Raw genomic sequence first — 19224 nt, 5'->3', positions numbered from 1 at the left:
CTGTGTTGTGTGTGAGAACTCAAGGTTCCTGTGCCAAAATGCAGAAATGGCACAGAAAGCTTTTGAAATTTCAGCCAAGAAAAAACAACTTTTGTCGTTTTTCACTGTCGCCCGCAAGGACAAAACAAAGATCCCTGACTCAGTCCAGCCAAAGGGAGAAAAAAATCCCAGACCGCTCAGCGTTCCATGCAAGGCTAAGGACTGCACTGCACATGGAAATCTCAAACCATCTCACAGAGAAACAGATGCTGCTCAGAAAAATCCCCACCTTGCCTGCCTGCCAGAGGAAACAAAAGCAAGGCTTGCTGTCAGCTGTTTACAAGCCTTTTATTCCTGAGACTGAACGCTTAAATCATTTCCAGCACGTGAGCTCTCAAAAGGGGCAACGGCACCAAGCAGGCGGCTACGTTCTCTTGATTTAGCAGGGCAGACAGGAGGGAACCCTCAAAGACAGAACTTTTTTTTTCAGAAAGGCAGACGTAGAACATAATAACCTGAGGATGGTAATGCTGGAAAGGAGCCTATAAGATCTTTGAAACCATCAAGGAGGGCCAGTGGGGAACTGAACCCCCAACCTCTGGCTCTGTAGCCAGAGACCTACACCCACGGAGCTCTCCATGACTTAACCATGACATAAACCTCCACATCCTAGCTGTGGGATGGCCAGTCTCCTTCCTCTAATTAAGGAAACAAGCAATTTAATGGTGCTTGTTCACTGGGTGTGCTCCGAGCTTATTACAATCTGTCTCAGGGTAGGAACGTAGGAAGGTACCTTATTCCGATTCCAGCAGTGGTCTGTGTAAGCCACTATCACCTGATTGACACAAGATTTCATAAAGGGCATCTTATTAATTAGAAATGCCGAGGCGTGTGGTCTGCCACTGAGCTACACCAACTGCCCTTAAACTTATTTTGTTGCCTAACTTAGGGCATCAAAGGAGGTCATTCCCCCAAACCAGCTGGCTTTTGGGCCCTTTTTGGGGGCTGCACTCTTGGAAAGGAATGGGCTCACCTTGACCTGTCCCTCCCCCCAGCAGCACCCCCCTCAAAGCAAGATGTTTCAAATACTGGTTTGCGTGGCATTGCCGGCTTCCATTCTTTCGACATGGAATCCTAGAGTCATGGAGCTGGAAGGGGGCCTCTGAGGCCATCCAGTCCAACCCCCTGGCTCAAGGCAGGAATTCAGATCCAAGCAGATCGGGACAGACAGTGGTCTGATTTTCCCTTGAAGGCCCTCCAGCACTGGGGCACTCACCACCTCCTGTGTTCGTGGGTGCCGTTGTCGTACTGCTCTATCAGTTGAGAAGTCCCCCCCCCCCCCGCTATTCAGCCTCAATCTGGCTTCCTGTCGCTGGAGCCCATCGTCACCTGTCCTGCCCTCTGGGATGGAGCTTAAACAGCTACAGAAAAGCAACAGGGAACACTGGATGCTGCCATCCGTGTAGCAAGAAACCTAGGGGAGAACGAATGCGCTAACGAGGTCTATAAATTAGCTTTCCAAAGAACGAAGAGAAAGCAAATGTTATAATCCTTCATGTATTGTACTGTGGTCGTCTGTTTACTCCACTGTGCCGTTTCATCCCTTCTTGGCTCTGAATTCCAGATAAAAGCCGCCTCTGTGTTGTCCCTGCCTCTGGATTTGCTCCCAGTTTGGCTGCAAATCCACACATCCATCGCCATGTATACAGCTGCTGGATTCAATACTGATAATATATCGAGGTGTCTACATTGGAGAGAACATGTATTTGACAGAAATGTTCTTTTTTTTTTCCTGGGACATCAATTTATTTAAAAAACACTAAAGAGGAGAAATCTGGAATTATTTAGACAAACCAAATGAACACACAAAAGTCTGAGAGAGAGAGAGAGAGATTAAAAAGTCAAGCAGAAAGAGACAGGGGGAAGGGCGCAATTGGCCCGATCCAATAAATCACAAAGAAGGGACAGAAGACCTGCAGATATTACAAAAGTGAAAGGAGAGGCACAGCTATTTACACACCGGAAAACAAAACAAAAGGTCTACAAAAGCCATGTGTAATACTGAAATATAAATGTATACTATAGTGGCAACAATATGATGATCCACAAAATATCGGTACCCTCTGAAAACAGTACAGTCCGACGGGAGAAGGGGCTGTTTTGCTTTTTGGTGCAAAACGGGCATGTTTTCAAAAGGCAGCCTACGGTCATGCTTTTATTTGCATGTTTAACTTCTCCTAGGAGAAGTTACTGGCAGTTTGGCACAGGTGTGTGTGTGTGTGTGTGTGTGAGAGAGAGAGAGAGAGAGGGCAGGGGGAGGTAACAGGTTAGGAAGGTCATATCTGAGTTTGTCTAAGGGAGAAGTTTAATTAAAAGTGGTTAGTGGTGAAGACACACAGAAAGGATCGCCGCAATGCTCAGGTGGGAAGAGGAAGCTGATCACTCTTTAATTTTTCATGCCTGATTAGCTAGGGCAAAGGAAAGTGAACCGCACAAGTAATAAGAGACTGTAGTGTTAAGTCATTCAGGAGCTTGGTCCACTACTGCCTCGTGAACAATTCTGTTAGAAATTATTGGATAGAGGGTCAGGCCTTTTGGGGTAGTGGTTGACCCGCTAGAGAAACCGGGCAATTATTTAGTGGCCGTGACCTCCAGAGGTTGCAGGAGATCAGACCCGATCTACCCCTGCCAGTCCAGCCAAAGGGCTGGGCTGAGAGGACCGTCAGTCAGTCAACATCAGGGGGGCCACCTCCCCCCCCACACACAATCTCTTTGCTAAATGAACCGCTGCTTCTCTTTACAAGCAGCGGCTCTGAGGTTTTAATCTAAAAAAGCTGGCCGTCTTCTTTCTGAGCAGCATATTAATCCTCTCCACCTCCATAAATTTTGGGAAATCTTGACATTAATAGACAGAGTGGTTGTCTTCTTCAAGCCAAAGGAATTTATGAGGAGAGGAGGTTTTGAGCGGGGGGGGGGGGGAAGGCGAGAATAATTCTGCACCCCTTTCTAGCCATCGAAGGTATGATCGTCAAAGCTCACCAACCTCTGGCCCACTTCCAAATTTAGGACTCCGATCCTGGGGAGAGAAAAACCGAGGTTAACAGGGAGCGCATGCAACATCTGTAGAGGGGAAGGAGAACCCGTCTGGCCGACAGGAGCAGACAAAAGGAAGGAAGCCCAGGGAGTTCCCTCCCCACAGAAGTGGCCGAAACGGCTGCACCAGCTTCTCCTGGTAAAGCTCACTCCGAAAGTGACAAAACATTAATAAGATGAGAAATGAGGCAGGTTCAAGTGTTGTGAGATCACGTTTCCTCAAGGAAAGAAGCCGAAGCCCTCCACGGATTCAGAAGGTTTTGAGGATGTGCGAGGCAGGGCAGGGGAACACAGAGAAAAGGAAGATGGAGAAGGAGGAGGAGGAGGAGGCCAAACCTCTCAAGGCTTCACAAACCTCGGTGGCCTAGAGTGGAACAGCTGGGAATGTACGCACCCAACACACACACATGGGGCAACCCTGGAAAGAAGCAGCCATCTGTGGATTCTCTAAGGCCCCTGAAAGGGCAGCTCAGTGTGAAACAGGTGGAGATCTGAAAGATTGCAACGTTCCTGGTTTCCCATTTAACTGAATGGGAGACTCACTCAACGCGGCTCCTGTTTATTTCAACGGGATCTGCAATGGCACAAGGTCCCAGCAGGACACACGGCTTCGAGAAGTCACTTTTTTCGGGAATGACACCCCCCCCCCCAGATGACACAGCCAAGGTACCGGCAACTGGAACTTTTCCAAATTGTGGCAAGCCGAACCCAAGACAGGGGGGTGCGTGTTTGCTTCCGTGCCTCGGGCACTGAAATGTCTCCAGCTGACCTCGAATCCCGCATCCGTGACGAACCCTGCGGCCACAAGGCCCACCGTCTGCTGGTTCCAGACCTCGGGCGGCTTCTGCTACCTCTGGACGATGTCGCTGATCTCTTTCACAGAACTGAGCAGCTTGCTAAAGTCTTGAGTGGCGGCAGGGCCGCCGGCGGCCGTGGCCGGGCAAATCTGGAGTTCTCGGAGGTTGTTCTCCAGTTTGTTGATGGCCTCCCGGAAGGCAAATTTGTTCCGCATCTGTTGGATGGAGTCCACGTAGCTGACGCAGAAGGTGTAGAGATTCTTGCCGGCTTCCAGGACGGCGCTGTGGCTGGCCATTTGCTCCGAGTTCTTGCTGATGGCCGTCCGCAGGGCCTCGGAACTCTCCAGGACCGTCCCCTTGGTGACCGTGCCGCTGGCGATCTTCTCGGGGGGCTGGCGGGTCTTCCGGAGGGAGACGCGGGTGGAAATGAGGGGGATGAAGGCCGTGGAGACCGGCTGGTCCACATTTGGGGCGGACGAGGCGGCAGGGGCAGAAAAGGGGGAGGCAGGAGACGAGGACAGCAGTTTTGCAGAGGGTAGGGGCTTTGGCGCAGAAGAGACGGTTGGCTTTTTTCCTCCATCTATTAAGAGGACGGGCTTGGGGGTCTCGGCGCTGGCCAAGTCTGTAGCCTGAGCCGGCTGCTTTCCCTTTCCTGTGGACCCCTCGGGCCCATCATGGACGGGAGCAGCGCCCCCTTTGCTGTTTTTACTGACAGAAGAGGTCAAGGCCAGTGGAGGTGGGGGGGCTGGCTTCAGCTTGGAGAGTTTGCCTTTCTCCTTCTCTGACGTTTGCTTGTTCTTCCTCAGGCGTGGCTCTTCGCCCGAAGCCTTCCCGCCTCCCGTGAACATGCCAACGCCAGCTTTGGTGGGCGGTCCCTGTTCTGCGGCCACCCCACCTCCTAAGGCACTGGGTTTCACAGATTCCTCTTTGTGGCAGAGGCCGACAGCAGGAGAGATGAAGGGCTGTCTCCGGCCGAGTCTTGGCGTCAGGGTGGGCGGGCTGGAGCCTGGGCTAGATTCGGCGTCCTTGAACGCCTCCTCGGGTGTCTCGTCGCTCTTCTTGAGCAGACGCGGTGGCGGAGTCACCGTCCCCCTGACGACCGGGTCGGCCTTGGCCTCGTTGGCCCGCTTCCTGGGCAGAGCGGGCTTTTCGCTTCTGTGTCCGCCAAAGGTGGAGGAATCGAACTGGCGCCCCGTGGACTGGAGGTTCCGAGGGAGGGTCACCGATTTCCACTCCGTGTCCTTGGCCCCGTGAGGCATACAAGAGGCCGAGCACGACCGCAGGAAGCGCTTACTGGAGGAGCTGGAATTGCCTTCTTCTTCACTGGCTTCCATCCGGCTACTGACTGGAGGGCCAGTTTTCTTCCAGATGTGGGGGGACAGGATGCCCGAGTTCCCTGCCACTGTCCCGTTGGCTACACCCGTCTCGTTGCTGGGATTCTGGAGCCTGGCCCGGTCTTCGCAGTCCGCAGGGTGTGTGATCGTGACGCCAGCGACGCCCCCTTTTGTTTCCTCCTCGGAGCCCCCTCCCTTGCGCTCGGAATGACTGTCCACTTCCCGGAAGGAGCTGCTGCGTTTGGGTGGGGTGGGGGCCATTTTCTTCTTCTTCTTGATCAGGGCACTGAAAAGATTCGGCTTTTTGTCTTTCAGGAGCAGGCGATCGTCTTCGTTCAAGCCGCTGTCGGTGGCTACCCTTTCCTTCCTCGGCAGCAAGGGAGAAACAGCTGGCTCGTGCTCGGTGGACTCTGCAGACGGGGGGGGGGGGGGGGAGAGAGAGAGAGAGAGAGGGGGGGGACCATTTGACTGTGATTTGCTTAAACAAGAAACCAATTTGCTCACCTCAGAATCCCCATACCTGGAGATTGATTTTAAATGCGGCTCACATCACTTACACCGCTCACGCATGCTGGAATAATAAGATTTTCGTATTTATTTAGCTCCTTTTTTCAAGTGCTCACAGTGCTTCACATAAATTATGTCAGTAACCCTTATTAAGGTGTGCCAGTTTTATTATCTCCCACGCCGCAGATTTTGGTGGAGGGAAGAAGCCAAGGCTACCTGAGAGCCGAGAACAGCTTATCTTAGGGCACTGGGTGACCTGACACGCTCCGTTCGGTGCAACTGACAAAGAAATGGATTTAAAGCAGGAAATCAATCGGCGGAGGTCTATCGACGGCAGTGAGTCAGACGGTTAAGCCTCCACGTCCACAGGCAGTCTACTCTGAACTGCAGGGGCCAGGAACCAAGAGGCAGGGAAGGGCTCTTCCCATCATCTCACGCTCTTGAGGCATCTGGTCGGCCAGACCAAGCCCAACGCCTCGAGGCCCAGAAGCCGTTCCTCCAATCGCTGGGCTGGCCAGGATTTCTGGGAGTTGCGGTCCAAGAATCTCTAGGGACCCAAGGCTGAGGAATCACTGCTCTAAACTATGCTTCCTTCAGGCTGGTTACATCAATACTGAATATCTGACGGGGAACAGATCTGTACAGTTTGGGGACCGGAGTGGGTAGATTCGGCATGCCAAGAAGTTCTCTAATAATGAGCAAATGAAATTGCCAAATTATAAATCTGTAAGGGGTCCCAAGGGGTGTGCACAGCCCCTGACAAAGCAGGAAATCCCCAGCCCAAGCACCCCGAGGCACAGTCTGTGTTTAAACATCTCCAACCGACGAGAACCGGACACCTTCTAGGGTAAGTCCATTCCACTGCTTTCACTTTGACCTGACACCTGTACAGGAACAAGAGTTGTTTGGCTCGGTGACAGGAATTTTCCTGGCCTAAAGACCAGCACTGGGCCCCAAAAGCTGATGTTGCAGCCACGGAAACCTTCTGTTGCTTCCCCACCAACGTGCATCTCCAAACCCCCCTAAAATTTGTCTGCGGGGCCGCGGAGACGTGCTCTCTGCTTCGAGCCACTGATTGAAAGACTGTTTAATTTCATGGCAGATTTTTGTAAATAACCTCGCCGTGCTCCTTGTTGAAATTATATTTGGAACCTGCCAGAAGGGATACTATTTGGCGTTCACGGAACAGACTCCCGACGGGAAGGACGGGCGGCAGTGGGAAGAAGCGGGGAGGGGAAGGAGTCTGGTACCGAATCGCGCTCCGGAGGGAGAGGAACTGCTGGAAAGCTCAGGGGTTTTGCCCTCTGGCTACGGAGCCAGAGGTTGGGAGTTTGATTCCCCCCCCACTGGGCTTCCATGACGGGAGCTAGACTTGATGATCAATCGGGTCCCTTCAAAGCTCTGCCGTTCTAAGATTAGATTAGACAGAGGAGTTGGGCGGAATCCCTCTCCGCCTGATCCTGCACAAAGGAAAGTCGCTTTGATCCAACGCCCTGCAAGGGGCAAAGGAAAATCTGCCTGTCATGCAAGAGTGAGGAAGAGAGAGACTGGATACTGCACCTCCTTCTGGCTGGCTTTCCTGGGGATGCCCCTCCATCACCACCTGCAAGTGGCTGCCCACCCCAGATCCAGAGATACACACCACGGTAAAGACGGCACAAGGGCCACTTGTGAATTCCTGTAACGCCAGGGCTAGGACACAAGAGCCCTTTTTAAAAAAATTCATCCCACCTCTTTCCTGCCTGCCTGCCTTCCGCAATGCCATTAATAAAACAACGAGTGTCACAAGATACCGAGCAATCCCTTTGATTTGGTTTCGCGGGACATACCACATTCCCCTGGGCCTTTCCCGGCCGCCGTCTCCAAACTCTCGTGGACGTCTTTGCATTCAGCTGCTCTCCTGGATGTTCTTGTTTTCGTGGGGAGTTCCGGAGCCTGCAGAAAGGTGTTCACGACGCTCCGCATCCCTTTTTTCCCCAGTTCTTTTTCCACCTCTGGGAAGGAGAAGATGAAAAGCCAACTCTCAGCAGACTCTAAATCTCCCTGTGCACCATGACTCTCTCCCCCCCCCTTGCAAAAGGATGCGTGTCAGGCTCGCCGCGCAAAGAGGAAGGCGGGGTTGATCCAAAAGATGCGAACAACCTATCTAAAGCTTTTGACGTTTAGAAGTCCCCTCAATTAAGATGGCCACTATCATGGTTTTGTGAAATCTATACCAACCAACCAACCAACCAACCAACCAACCAACCAACCAACCAACCAACCAACCAACCAACCAACCAACAAAAAGCACACACTCTCACATATCCAAAAGTCTAAGGGAGACCAAGAAAAACTATCTCACCCTCTTGCAGGCAAGGCGAAAAATCTTACACCTGAGCATGAAATAAATGGGAATTTACAGCCCTAAAAGGTTCGGCGCTGTGAAGTGAGGGGGTCAATTTCTCTAAGGGCCACATTCCCTTAGGAGCTATTTGGATGGGGCCAAGGCTAGCAGTGGCACAAAACCAATTAAAGGTACCTTCCATCCCGCCTGGCTTTCAGTTCAAGAGCACTAGTCCCAAACAGAAATGTGTATCCTTAGATGACCGCTGCATCCTTCAGCAGCTTTTTTTGAAAAAAATAATAATGTAAGAGCCAAAAGAGAGACCGGGCAGGTGCCGTTCTGTTCCCGGTGTGCTCTGGTGGTTAATTCTGGGATGGTACTAATTTAGAATTAATATTAGCGCTAAACAAAAATATTGTTCAGAGGCAGAATACATGCTTGGCATGCAGAAAGCCTTGGATTCAATCCTGTAAAAAAAAAAAAACCTAAGGAACCTTATTTTGGAATCTTACAGCGCGCTACTCAATGTTGACAAGACAGACTTGGTGTCTCTGTAAGGTACGGCTTATTACCTACCCTTTCTGTGCTTCTACCCCAGTCCTGATATTCAAGCTCCCCACCTCCAAAAACGAATAAGGAAGCTGTGACGCCCATATCTCTCGTTCCCCTCCTTCTCCATCGCCCCTAACTATTTTTTTAATTAAGTCTGTCCACCACTCCAGTTATTTGAGAACTGCCTGCTCTGATTGACAGCAGCTCTTTGCAATCTGGTGTAGATCTCTGAGTTCATAAGTGAGGATAGCCATAACCAAATCTGGGTCCCTTCTGTATTCAAAGCAGTTGTCCTCCCCCCCCTTTCACCCCATGCAATCAAGCCCGAAGTGCAAGCGCAGGGCAGGAATTCATCTCAGAGGTCTCCTTCCAACGGTTACTGGGCGATGTCACTCACTGATCTCAAGATTTCAGGTTCACAGTCTTCGCCCTGGTTTATCTAAGAAAACCCCTGCCTCGACTTGCAGAAAGGAGGAGGAGGCGGTGGCGGCGAAGAGATGCGTGGGGGTTATGCAGATGGAGCCATCATGCAGAAAACAAAGCACTTATCTTGCCTCCCACAGAGGAAAGAATTATCCGTGATGGCACCTACCGTCAGAGATGCTGGATTCTTGGAACATCGTTTCAAACGCTTGGTGGATTTCAGCGAAGGAAGGCCTATCGGAAGGGCTCCACTGCCAGCCTGGAAGGAGAGCGATAGGTGAGTGCTTCAAAGCTCAGTCTTAAATGCACACATAAAGGCACAGGGTTTTTTTTTTTTTTTTTGCAGGCTGTTTCCACTCCTTGAGCAGAGACCACAGGGAGGTTATTGCACCTGGCCAGGTGGAAAGCTGAGGTTTTTCAGGAGGCCATAGCCCAATTCCTCAGAACAGTGGGAGAAGCTGGAATTCTCGCTCTGACTGAACTGGGAATCAACTGGGCGAGGGTTACTAAGGGACACCTGACTCAGGAACAACCTACACAAATAGACTAAAGAATGACTGAAACCATGATATGTTCAACAGTGCTTTCTTTTCAGCTCGGAACCATAACTGTGATGTGTTTGCACTTTCAACTACCAGCTTGCCGTGAGGATTACTAAGGGCAGCAGGCTAGGCTTCTCACTGGCTCTAGGCCAGCAGACTAACGTAACAGAGCTAATTTGGCCACAAAGTGTGAGGAAATCAATCCATTCTCGATCATACATCTTTCCTTTTCCCACTGTTTTTTGCCAAGGAAGGCACATTTCAGCTTCACGCTTTGAGTAGCTTATATCTGAGATACAAGCGGCATTTTAGCCATGGAAGGAAGGAAGGAAGGAAGGAAGGAAGGAAGGAAGGAAGGAAGGAAGGAAGGAAGGAATCCTTACAGGCTCTCATGAGCTCGTAAACTTTCTCTGGGCAGCCTTCCGGGCGTTCCATGCGATAGTCCTTCTCCAGGAGTTCGTAGACTTGTGAAAGGTCGATCCCAGGGTAAGGGGACATGCCGTACGTTGCGATTTCCCAAAGGAGGACACCGAAGGCTGCAGGGGAAAAGCGACAGCTGACAACTTTTCAAAACCCACAACTTCCAAACGGCGTGGAGGAACTGCAGCTGACAGAGGCTCTCCGGGCAGAGATGTATCAAAACTCAAACCCGGAGGCCCCGGTTAAGCGACCCACTAAGAAAAGACATAGGGAACGGCTGTAGCTCAGCTGCTGAGCACCTGTTCTGAACACAAAAGGCCACAGATTTAAACCCAGACAAAAGATGGAAAGAACCCGGCTTTAAAACTTTTGAGAACTCCCGATGAATAGAGTAAATCATGCTAATAACCATCAGGAATTCTCAACCCTTTCCAAAAGGAGTCTAAGCAGGACACACTGTCTTTACTAAAGTTCCTAAGTGTTCTCTCTCCCTTACGCCCCGTTCTTTCCCACAAGCGTGGTGCGTCATCTCCTACCAATCCACCCGCTCTATCTGGCATAGATTGGGCATCTACAATCTGCAGCCACATGAGTCACTCTGGACGTTCAAGCCCCTTTCCTGTGGTGTTTTACTGTGCATATAAGGGCAATCATGTAAGCATTTTTCACAGTTGGCAGGCCGGGTGGTGCGCGACTGGCCGCATGATAGATTTTGTGACAAGGGCACAACACGGCGCGTGATGGACAGCCCATGAAATAGTGCACACTGCTGGTACGATCGCCCTTTCCACTCCATGACTCTCACAGCAAACTGGCCTCTGCATTTCTCCTACGCTCCCATCCTCCCTGTTCTGTCAACTTACTACAGAGAATAAACACTTACTTTATTATTCAGATTTCGACTATTTATTTAGAAAGCCTGTAAACACATAAATGCCTTTAAAAAGGGTGTGTGTGTGATTTTTATTTCTCAAATTCGTCCATCTCCTTCCAAACAATTTGAATTCCAAAAGCTGGCGAGAGAGCGAGGAGAGTGTGCTCCTGCAATCTGAAGTTTAGGAAGGCGCAAACTTAGTATTTCCCTGGAGCCGTAACACATGAGCTAAGTTGCCTCCGACACTTCTTCCCTTTGGGCAGCTCCCAGGATGGCTGAAGAGAGCAACACGCCTCTTCATCAATCCAGACATGTCTCCTGAGACATGACAGGGGGAGAATTAGCCTAATTTTCAATTTACTAGCTTGTCTCCACCTTGCATGCCTCGGGTTCCTTCAAGTCCTGTTAAAGGCACAATTAAGAGACGTCACGCCAGATTAATTGAAACCTCATCGGGTGGGCTACAGCGTCCCTGTCAATGAGAGCTGCTTCATCCCTCTCCTCCCACGATGCACAGACTCACCCAAGCCTTCTGGCCTTCTCTTCCACTTCAGCTCTGCCCCCTCAAAGGGCACGCTTTCATGGGGATTGGGATCAGGGGGGGCTCCTTTACTCTCCCCAAACAGATCTCAGACCCACAACAGGGAAAACAACCAACTCACAGGTAGTCAGACAAGATCCGATGCATGTAGACAAAATGAACCACGCCCTTAAGACAGAGGCGGGAGGGACGGGCTCTACAGCCTTCTCCCCCACTCCGTAAGGCCAGCCTTCCCCAACCTGGTACACCCCCACGTGCTGAACTGTCACCCCCAGGCAACAGTTAGACGTGATGGGTCTGCAGCCAAAACAACTGGTGATGCATCTACGGCTTCATCTTCCTCTGTTTCTCTTTCTACTCATCCTTTCTCTCTCTTTTCTTTTCCTATTCTATGTCCTCCTCTGTCTCTCACCCAATGAAAACAGAAATAACAGACTTGATACCAAATGGTAGCGATACATGTCGATCAGAGACCAGTGACCTTTTCTAACCCCCTCCAGGTTCTCCAGATTCTGTGGATGAACGGTGACCTCCAGATTCCAATTTGGAAGACTCAGCACCTTGGTCAGGAGCAACTGTCTGCCACAAATCTTTAAGCCGTTTCCCTTTACACAAGTGTAAATTGGCCATAGGGTTTTTGAATCCTAAATATATTAACCATGCAATAAAAGAATGTTTTCTGGGGGAAAGCGTGCTCTTCTATCCTGGCGAGACCCAAGGTCTTGAGTAGGCAAGCAAGTGAGAGAGACACCATACACAGCGTGTGACATATTAGAGTTCATTTGCCCCATAAGTACAGGGAGGAGGAAAAGTATGTGGCACAATCAAGTCACAGCAGACATTGACTGCCCCATCCTTAGAGCTGCCTGGAGTAGGAGCTGCTTCACAGCAGGGTGGGATAGAAACATAACTAACTAACTAACTGACTAACTAACCAGCCAACCAACCAGCCAACCAACCAGTCAACCAACCAACCAACCAGCCAACCAACCAACCAGCCAGCCAACCAACCAACCAAACAGATAGATAGATAAATAGGGAGGTAGAGGAGTTACACAGCTGCAATTCTGGGTGGCAACCCCACTACCACCACCTCTTGCTCTGGGTTGGGCAAATTACAGCCTTTGGATGGACACTGGACTACAACTCCAAGGGAAAGGGTGAGGAATGCTGGAGCACGGATCCAGCAACTTTGGGAGGAGAGCCATCACCCATCTCTGTAGGAGCTCCAGCCTGAAAAGGTATCAGAAGTTGGCCAAGTCAGAGGAGGAAGAAGAGAGGGAGGAAACCCCAAGAAACCTCCTCAGAATCCAGTGAAGAAACTAAATTAATATGAGATTACGCCCCACCCCCACCCCCCACGAGGGTTAGCCTTTTGCTATCAGTTCAGCAACCTGTATGTAATTACTTCAGTCACCCGGTGCATTCTCCCTTAACGTGAAGAGAAGGCCGCTGCTGTCGCGCGTAAGCGGGAGACATCACATCCTATTACATGAGAAATCACCACCGGCCATTTCAGGCTAGCCATTTTTCCAGAACAGTCCTTTGTTAGAACTCTGTCCTCGGGCAGCCAAAAGGAGGAAATGTGTCCTTGGAGAGGGGAAAAATTAAAAAGAAAAAAGGGAAAGGAAAGAAATAATAATAGAGGAAAGCCCACATGCTCTGTTGCAGCGCCACGATCCATCCACCTGGGAAGGGCCTGCTTTTGTATGGTTATGATGGAATCTAAGCCCCCAAGGAGCAAGGTACCAGACACACGCTGCTTGGCTGGCTTCCTTAATCCCCCACTGGGATCAGAAGACGCACATGCCCGACCCATGTATGCCCTGTTTGTTACCGTTTTGAGAAGGAGGGGGACGACTAGACGGAAAAAGGAGGTTGGTCTTTCTAAAACTACAAATAACGCAGGCTAAATGGTGAGAGGAAAATCTGTTGCTTCAGAGTTCTTGGCAAAACCACCTTCTAAATGTAATTAGGAAATCTATGCACATCTGCATAAGGTGCGCACAGGTTCACCATACGACTGGACCCAGGCAGAGAGCACACTGGCTTCGCCTGCAGAGAGGCTTCGAGTTCAATCCTTGCTTAAACCATTAGGGCAGAAGGCAGGGTGAACGAATGACTGGCTGGCTGCCTCAGTCCTGGCTGAGCTGGTTTGATCTGCTCCCCAAAGACTCAGCCGCCCACTGGGCCATCTGGTCTAATACTGTCTCCTCAAACTGGGCAGTGGATCTGCTCTTAAGCAGGGTCTAATTAAGATCAGATTTAAACTGGAAATCTCAATAGCTGAATCTAGGACTTTTTATATGCGAAGTGCAAGCTCTACCATTGAACCTTTCTGTCTCCTCCTTGCAAGGCAGAACTTCAGCATACAGTTTTTAATTCCCCCCCCCCCCCCGTTCCACATTCTAAGTCATCTTTATCCAACCATTTTAAGGAAGCGCCGTGCTCTTACCCCAGACATCCGATTTGATGGAGAACTTGTTGTACGCAAGGCTTTCTGGTGCTGTCCATTTGATGGGGAACTTGGCTCCAGCATGGGCTGTGTAGGTATCGCCCGTCATCAGCCTGCTCAGTCCGAAGTCGGCCACCTTGACCAGATGGTTCTCCCCGACAAGGCAGTTTCGGGCAGCAAGATCCCTGGGAAGTGGACAGAGAAGCGACGGAGGCTGTGAAGTATCTCAGAAGACAAAACAAGACATCTGGCCCACATGAATTAAAGTGCTCTCTGTTATCTCGTTTTGTTAATAAGGGACGGTTTCACCACCTTTTCCACTGTGACACCATGTGTCAACCTCCACATACAGAACGAACGATCATTCGGACCTCAAAATAAGTTTCAACCTGAATATAGATGACTGCACACGGGCTGCTTTTCATCAGTCACTTTACACCCTTGGGTACCATTTTCTGAGGACACAAAGTAGCCATAGAATCATAGGATGATGGTGTTGGAAAGGGCCTCTAAGGTCACCATGTCCAATCCCCTGCTCAAGGCTGGAATGCAAATTAAAGGATATCTGCCAGGTAGTTGCCTAAATTTCTCTCGAAGGCCTCCAGCATTGGAGCGCTCGCCACCTCCCAAGCACATAGGTTCCGTTTGTCGTACTGCTCTAACAGTTGAGAAGTTTTTCCTGATATTCAGCCTAAACCTGGCTTCCTGTTGCTTGAGTCCATGATGATGTGTGTCCTTCACCCTGGGATGATGGAGAAGAGATCTGGCCCTTCCTCTGCAAGATCATATTGAGTGATGTGTGAACGTAGGCTCTGTATTTTGTCCATAAGCAAGGCTACCGACTCCACACAACACATCTTAAGAGAGAGAATACTGACCACGCAAGCCGCCAGGCTGACAACAGGCAGGTCAAGGCAAAGAATATGTGCAGAGAGCCAAGGAAACTGTTCGCAGAGGAATGCCCAACAAACATCCCAAGGAAGATTTGTATTTGTTTCCTAACTCATTGCAATTCTATCCCACCTTTTCTACAAATGGGCTCAAGTTAGCGTATACGTCTCCCCTCTTGAGACTGAGAGGGTGGGACTGGCCCAAGATCACGGAGAGAAATTGATATTTAAATGAGGGTTTTGAACCCGTGTCTCCCGAGTTCTAGCCCAACACTTTTAAGCACTACAGCAGGCTGACTCTCTTTACACACACACACACACACACACACAAATACTGAGGGCACAACTAGAAGGGTGTCTTTCAAATAGTGATCAGGGAAGCCTGTGTTTCCTTTCTCATTTTCTTAATGAGAAAAATCAGTCACCGCAGGCCGTTTGCCTATCCGTTTGGATTTATACCCTGCCCATCAAATTACATTATCAGGGTGGCTCACAATAAAATATTAAAACCATAATAAAATAGCTGGCAGGCTATTAAGACAAGAGTACCAAACAGCAAAGCAGCCTAAAAATAAAATACTCAAAAAGAAAATGTGTAAAACAGGCAAAGGAAACATCAAGTTAGGGGATTATTATTAGATGTTTGTGATGTACCATGGTGGATCGATATTAGTGTGAAACTCTTGTGAGACTCTCAGAGGATAGTGGCAGGCCGCCACTGAAGTGGCCCTGCTCCTTGTGAATCATTTCTAGAATCTCACACGCGAGGGCTCATCCACCTCTGCAAGACACCCTTTGAGGCAGCGAGGATCCTGATTTCGGCTGCACTCTTTCTTTCGGGGCAAGAGCAAAGAAAGGACGTGCCAAATGAGCCAGGATCCGTATACATGTTTATTTACTTGTGCATTTCTGTGACAGAAGGGTACCCGGGCAGCTTTATTGATAGCTGCCTTGACAGACTGTGACGAACCAGTTCGTGCCCATCTCTAATCACCATCTCTGCCAAGAAAGACAACTCACCACCATCTTAGAAACAGTGAGCATGGAAGGGACCCTGTGGATCATCCGGTCCAGCCCCTGTCAAGGAGGCCCAGTGGGGGAATCGAACTCCCAACCTCTGGCTCCACAGGCAGAGGCCTAAGCCATTAAGCTACTCCATTCACGGTTTGCATGAGTGACTTGTGAAGTTCATATGCTCAAGAAAAACAAGGCAGCATCAATGGGAATAAAAGGGGGTTGGGGAGAGATTGAACAACACGGACTGTGAGCCATACTATATAGATTATGAGCGAAGAAACGAAATACCGCTGACCTAAATTCATACCCAATGTTGCTTCTTTCCTTTCTTTAAATTAGATTACTATATTAATGGATATTCATGTGTATATTGTTACCACAATTTTTGTTTTTTAAAGAACAGACCATTTAGGACTGAATAGCTTGAATAGGGAACAGCACCAGACAGAAATAGATATTGAACCGTGCTTATGAATGGAGATCACACTAGTTTGATAAAGGCCCTCTCTGGCCATGATAAACCACCTTGAGGAGCTGGGTGCAGGGGAAGCAGCAGCGACAACACTGACTAATGGCCCAGGACCCATAACGTCCAGGGGAGCGGAGAGGAAAGAAATGTTTCCACACTCTGTCATGCTAAATTGGAAATTGATCCGAGGGCCATGCTCTCCTGGCATGGGAGCCGGAGATATGAATCTCCTTCTCCTCGACTCTTGATCTTTCAAAAGTCACTTGTGGAACTAGCTGCAGACTCCTTGTTCAGTAAGAGCGAGGCCCACCAAAGGGCACAACCATCCGTCATACGGCGTTCTGGCATGTCCCTTGTTCTCGACAGCAAATGGTATTATAATGCGCACATAAAGAATAGCCTCTTGTCGTTAGGTGCCAATCCCCCTCACCCGCCCCCCCGGACAACTCGATTCATCCAACGAGGTCACTGCGGTGCATCAGGAGGGAAAAACTGAGAAGGATGGCAAAAAAACTCCAAAGGGACCGGGAAGAGGGCTGTGGAGGTGGACAGTTTGTAAAAAAAGAAAAGAAGGAGGGCGCAGAGGGAAACAAGGCAGCAAGGAAGACTCATCCTGCCTGCTTTTACTCTCAAGGGTCATTGGCGGTGAAGCTGACAGCAAATGCCCAAGAGCACAGAAGGAAGGGGTGAGCTTCCACCTGCTTTTCCGCCATGCTGCAGGGTGGCACAGAGTAAACCCGGCCAGCTGGGAGACCTCGGCTCGCCGCGCCGGGGCCGGCAAAGGTGACTGGATGGGCTTTTGAGGCAGCGTAGGAAATGTTAATGCTGTGGGGTGGATGTTTAGCATTTCAAGAGGTGATCGTTATGTGCGCCGCGCAGTAAAGACTGGGACAGCCTTGGCGCTCCCGCTAATTGAGTAGAAAAGGTCAGAACGATACAACAGCGAACATCTGGACGTATTGCATGACTCACAGTGTTCCTGTGTGTCTACCCCACCCGCGTAGACACACAGAGCAAGTGTAACGACACATTCTTGGGTGATGATGGAAACCCCTCCTAGCGCCCCCTAAGAGAGGCAAGTTGAGCACATGTGGCAGAATGAAGTATTGCCCCACAGGGTGTAAGTCTGCAGGCACCCTTTTGCAAGAGAGCCTGGGTACTCCGTTTTCTGACCCCAGAAGGATGGAAGGCTGAGTCAACCTTGAGCCAGCTCCTGAGATTGAACAGAGATCACGAGCAGAGTTTCGGCTGCAGGACTGCAGCTTAAGCACTGCGCCACGAGGCTTCTCATCTCTGTGTTTTGATAATGCATTATAAGTCTCCCATTTTCTAGGCATTGATCCTCCACCCACAATGTCAGTTCTTTGGGTCCTTGGTACACCTCGGTCACTTTGTGACAGGCTCTTCACCCTTTAGCTCAAAGGAAATGTACAAAATGTCCAGATCTTTCCATTAATGACCATGTCTCCGAACTCACGCCTACCAAATTTCAGCCTTCTAAGAGGCAAAAGGAAGTATCATAACCATTTTGACACCCTTCGCGTCAGTAAGCGAGCCCGAGTTTCCTTATGGGTATGAGACACAGATAGACGATCTAAGGAAAGTTGATCAAATCTCCCAACGAGACCTTCTAATACAATTGCCCAGAAGCTATTTCCACAGACAAAGAATGCAAAGCACTAACCATAATTGCGGCGCACTTAAAGGTCAAAATCCTCCAGACAGCAACACTTGCGAAAAAGGCCTAATAGAGAAGAAGGAGAAGAGCAGAAGCCAGACAATAGCAGGAGAAAGAATCGCTAAAGTACCAGATGACAAGGACGGAAGGCATACTGAAAAGATGCTGGGAGTGGGGGTTGAGGGGGGGGAGGGAGAAAGGGAGGCAAAAAGATTTTTCTGAGAAATCTGGAAAGTGTAAAGCAGTGCCGACGACTACGACAGTTTTGGGGGGAGGGGAGAAAGGTGTCATTATGGGCGATTTGTCAGCTCTGTGGGAAGAGGAGGGATGAGCAGATCTATTTCACAAAGAGCGCTGGTGATTAGGAAGGAAGGTTTCATCACGAGCCTTATTGTAAAATCACAGAGGAATGATAAATGTTGGCTCATCTCACCTCGGCTTGGAGAAAGAAATTGCAGGTATGAGGGAGGAGAGCACCTCCGTAGTTACCGATGTGAGGTGGGTGGGAAATGCAGCTTGGCCTCCCCTGCCCATGTTCGCATCCTTCTGTGTCAGGTACAGTTAAGCCTGCCCCTGGGGGATGGTGGCTTTGATCCTGGTCTCAGTTCCTTGCCACTGACTTAAAACATTCAAGCCAGAACGCTCACGCCTACGAGCCCAGAGTCTACTTTGCCCCACATTAGAGTGCTCTGAAATATAACTCTATGGCACGTTATTGGCGTTGCTCTGTTTTCCTTGTCACCATGAGGACAGGACACAGGAGGGAGGAGGAATCTGTGGCCTTCCCCGTGTTGCTGGGCCACAGATTCCAGAGTTTCTTGACCGCTGGTGCAGCTGGGGTCTGATGGGAGTTCGAAGGCCAGTTGTTGCAGAGGGCGGGGGAAAGTGCAGAAAAGATGGCTAGGATGACCAGGTCGCTGGAGCTGTTCTCTTAAAAAGCTGAAATAAGAGAGATTTGAGCGGAAAGGAAGGTGACAAAGATGACTGCGGATAAGGGAGGAAATGACAGATGTTTACATAATGATTCATGAGGTGGACAGAGAAGAGTTACCCGATCTCGTTTGGTGCTGGCCAACAAAACCGGCAGAAGGCGAAGGACAGACAAAAGGAAGGGTTTGTGACACACAGCATTCACTGCTATAAGATACAATGATCACCGCAAGCTTAAATGGACCTAAACGTGGGCTGGCGAACCCATGGAGGGCAACGCTATCAATAGCCACTAGTCACAACTACCCCTGAGGCAGTATGCTGTCCTGAATACCAAGGGCTGTGAACGCAAACGGAAAGCATATTCTTGTCGTCTGTGCGCCCCCTGCCTGTGGGT

At 49.9% G+C, this 19224-nt stretch overlaps 1 protein-coding gene across 2 annotated transcripts in view; it reads right to left on the bottom strand.

The window, feature by feature from the left end:
• Nucleotides 1-1757: 1757 nt before the first annotated feature.
• The window catches only part of ABL1 (ABL proto-oncogene 1, non-receptor tyrosine kinase), an 89588-nt gene continuing 72121 nt past the window's right edge, over nucleotides 1758-19224 (bottom strand). For both annotated transcript variants that reach the window (XM_072984870.2, XM_072984871.2), the window contains exons 7-11: nucleotides 13844-14028; nucleotides 9937-10089; nucleotides 9181-9270; nucleotides 7540-7704; nucleotides 1758-5613 (exon numbers count right to left, since the gene is read on the bottom strand). In XM_072984870.2, coding sequence (XP_072840971.2) covers nucleotides 3920-5613; nucleotides 7540-7704; nucleotides 9181-9270; nucleotides 9937-10089; nucleotides 13844-14028 — 2287 coding nt within the window. In that variant the 3' untranslated portion in view covers nucleotides 1758-3919. The remainder of the gene's footprint in view (nucleotides 5614-7539; nucleotides 7705-9180; nucleotides 9271-9936; nucleotides 10090-13843; nucleotides 14029-19224) is intronic.

This window comes from Pogona vitticeps, chromosome ZW-PAR, assembly GCF_051106095.1.
Source record: "Pogona vitticeps strain Pit_001003342236 chromosome ZW-PAR, PviZW2.1, whole genome shotgun sequence".
NCBI lineage: Eukaryota > Metazoa > Chordata > Lepidosauria > Squamata > Agamidae > Pogona > Pogona vitticeps.
The sequence above is the reverse complement of the archived record's forward strand: the minus strand, read 5'-3'. Positions and strand labels throughout refer to the sequence as shown.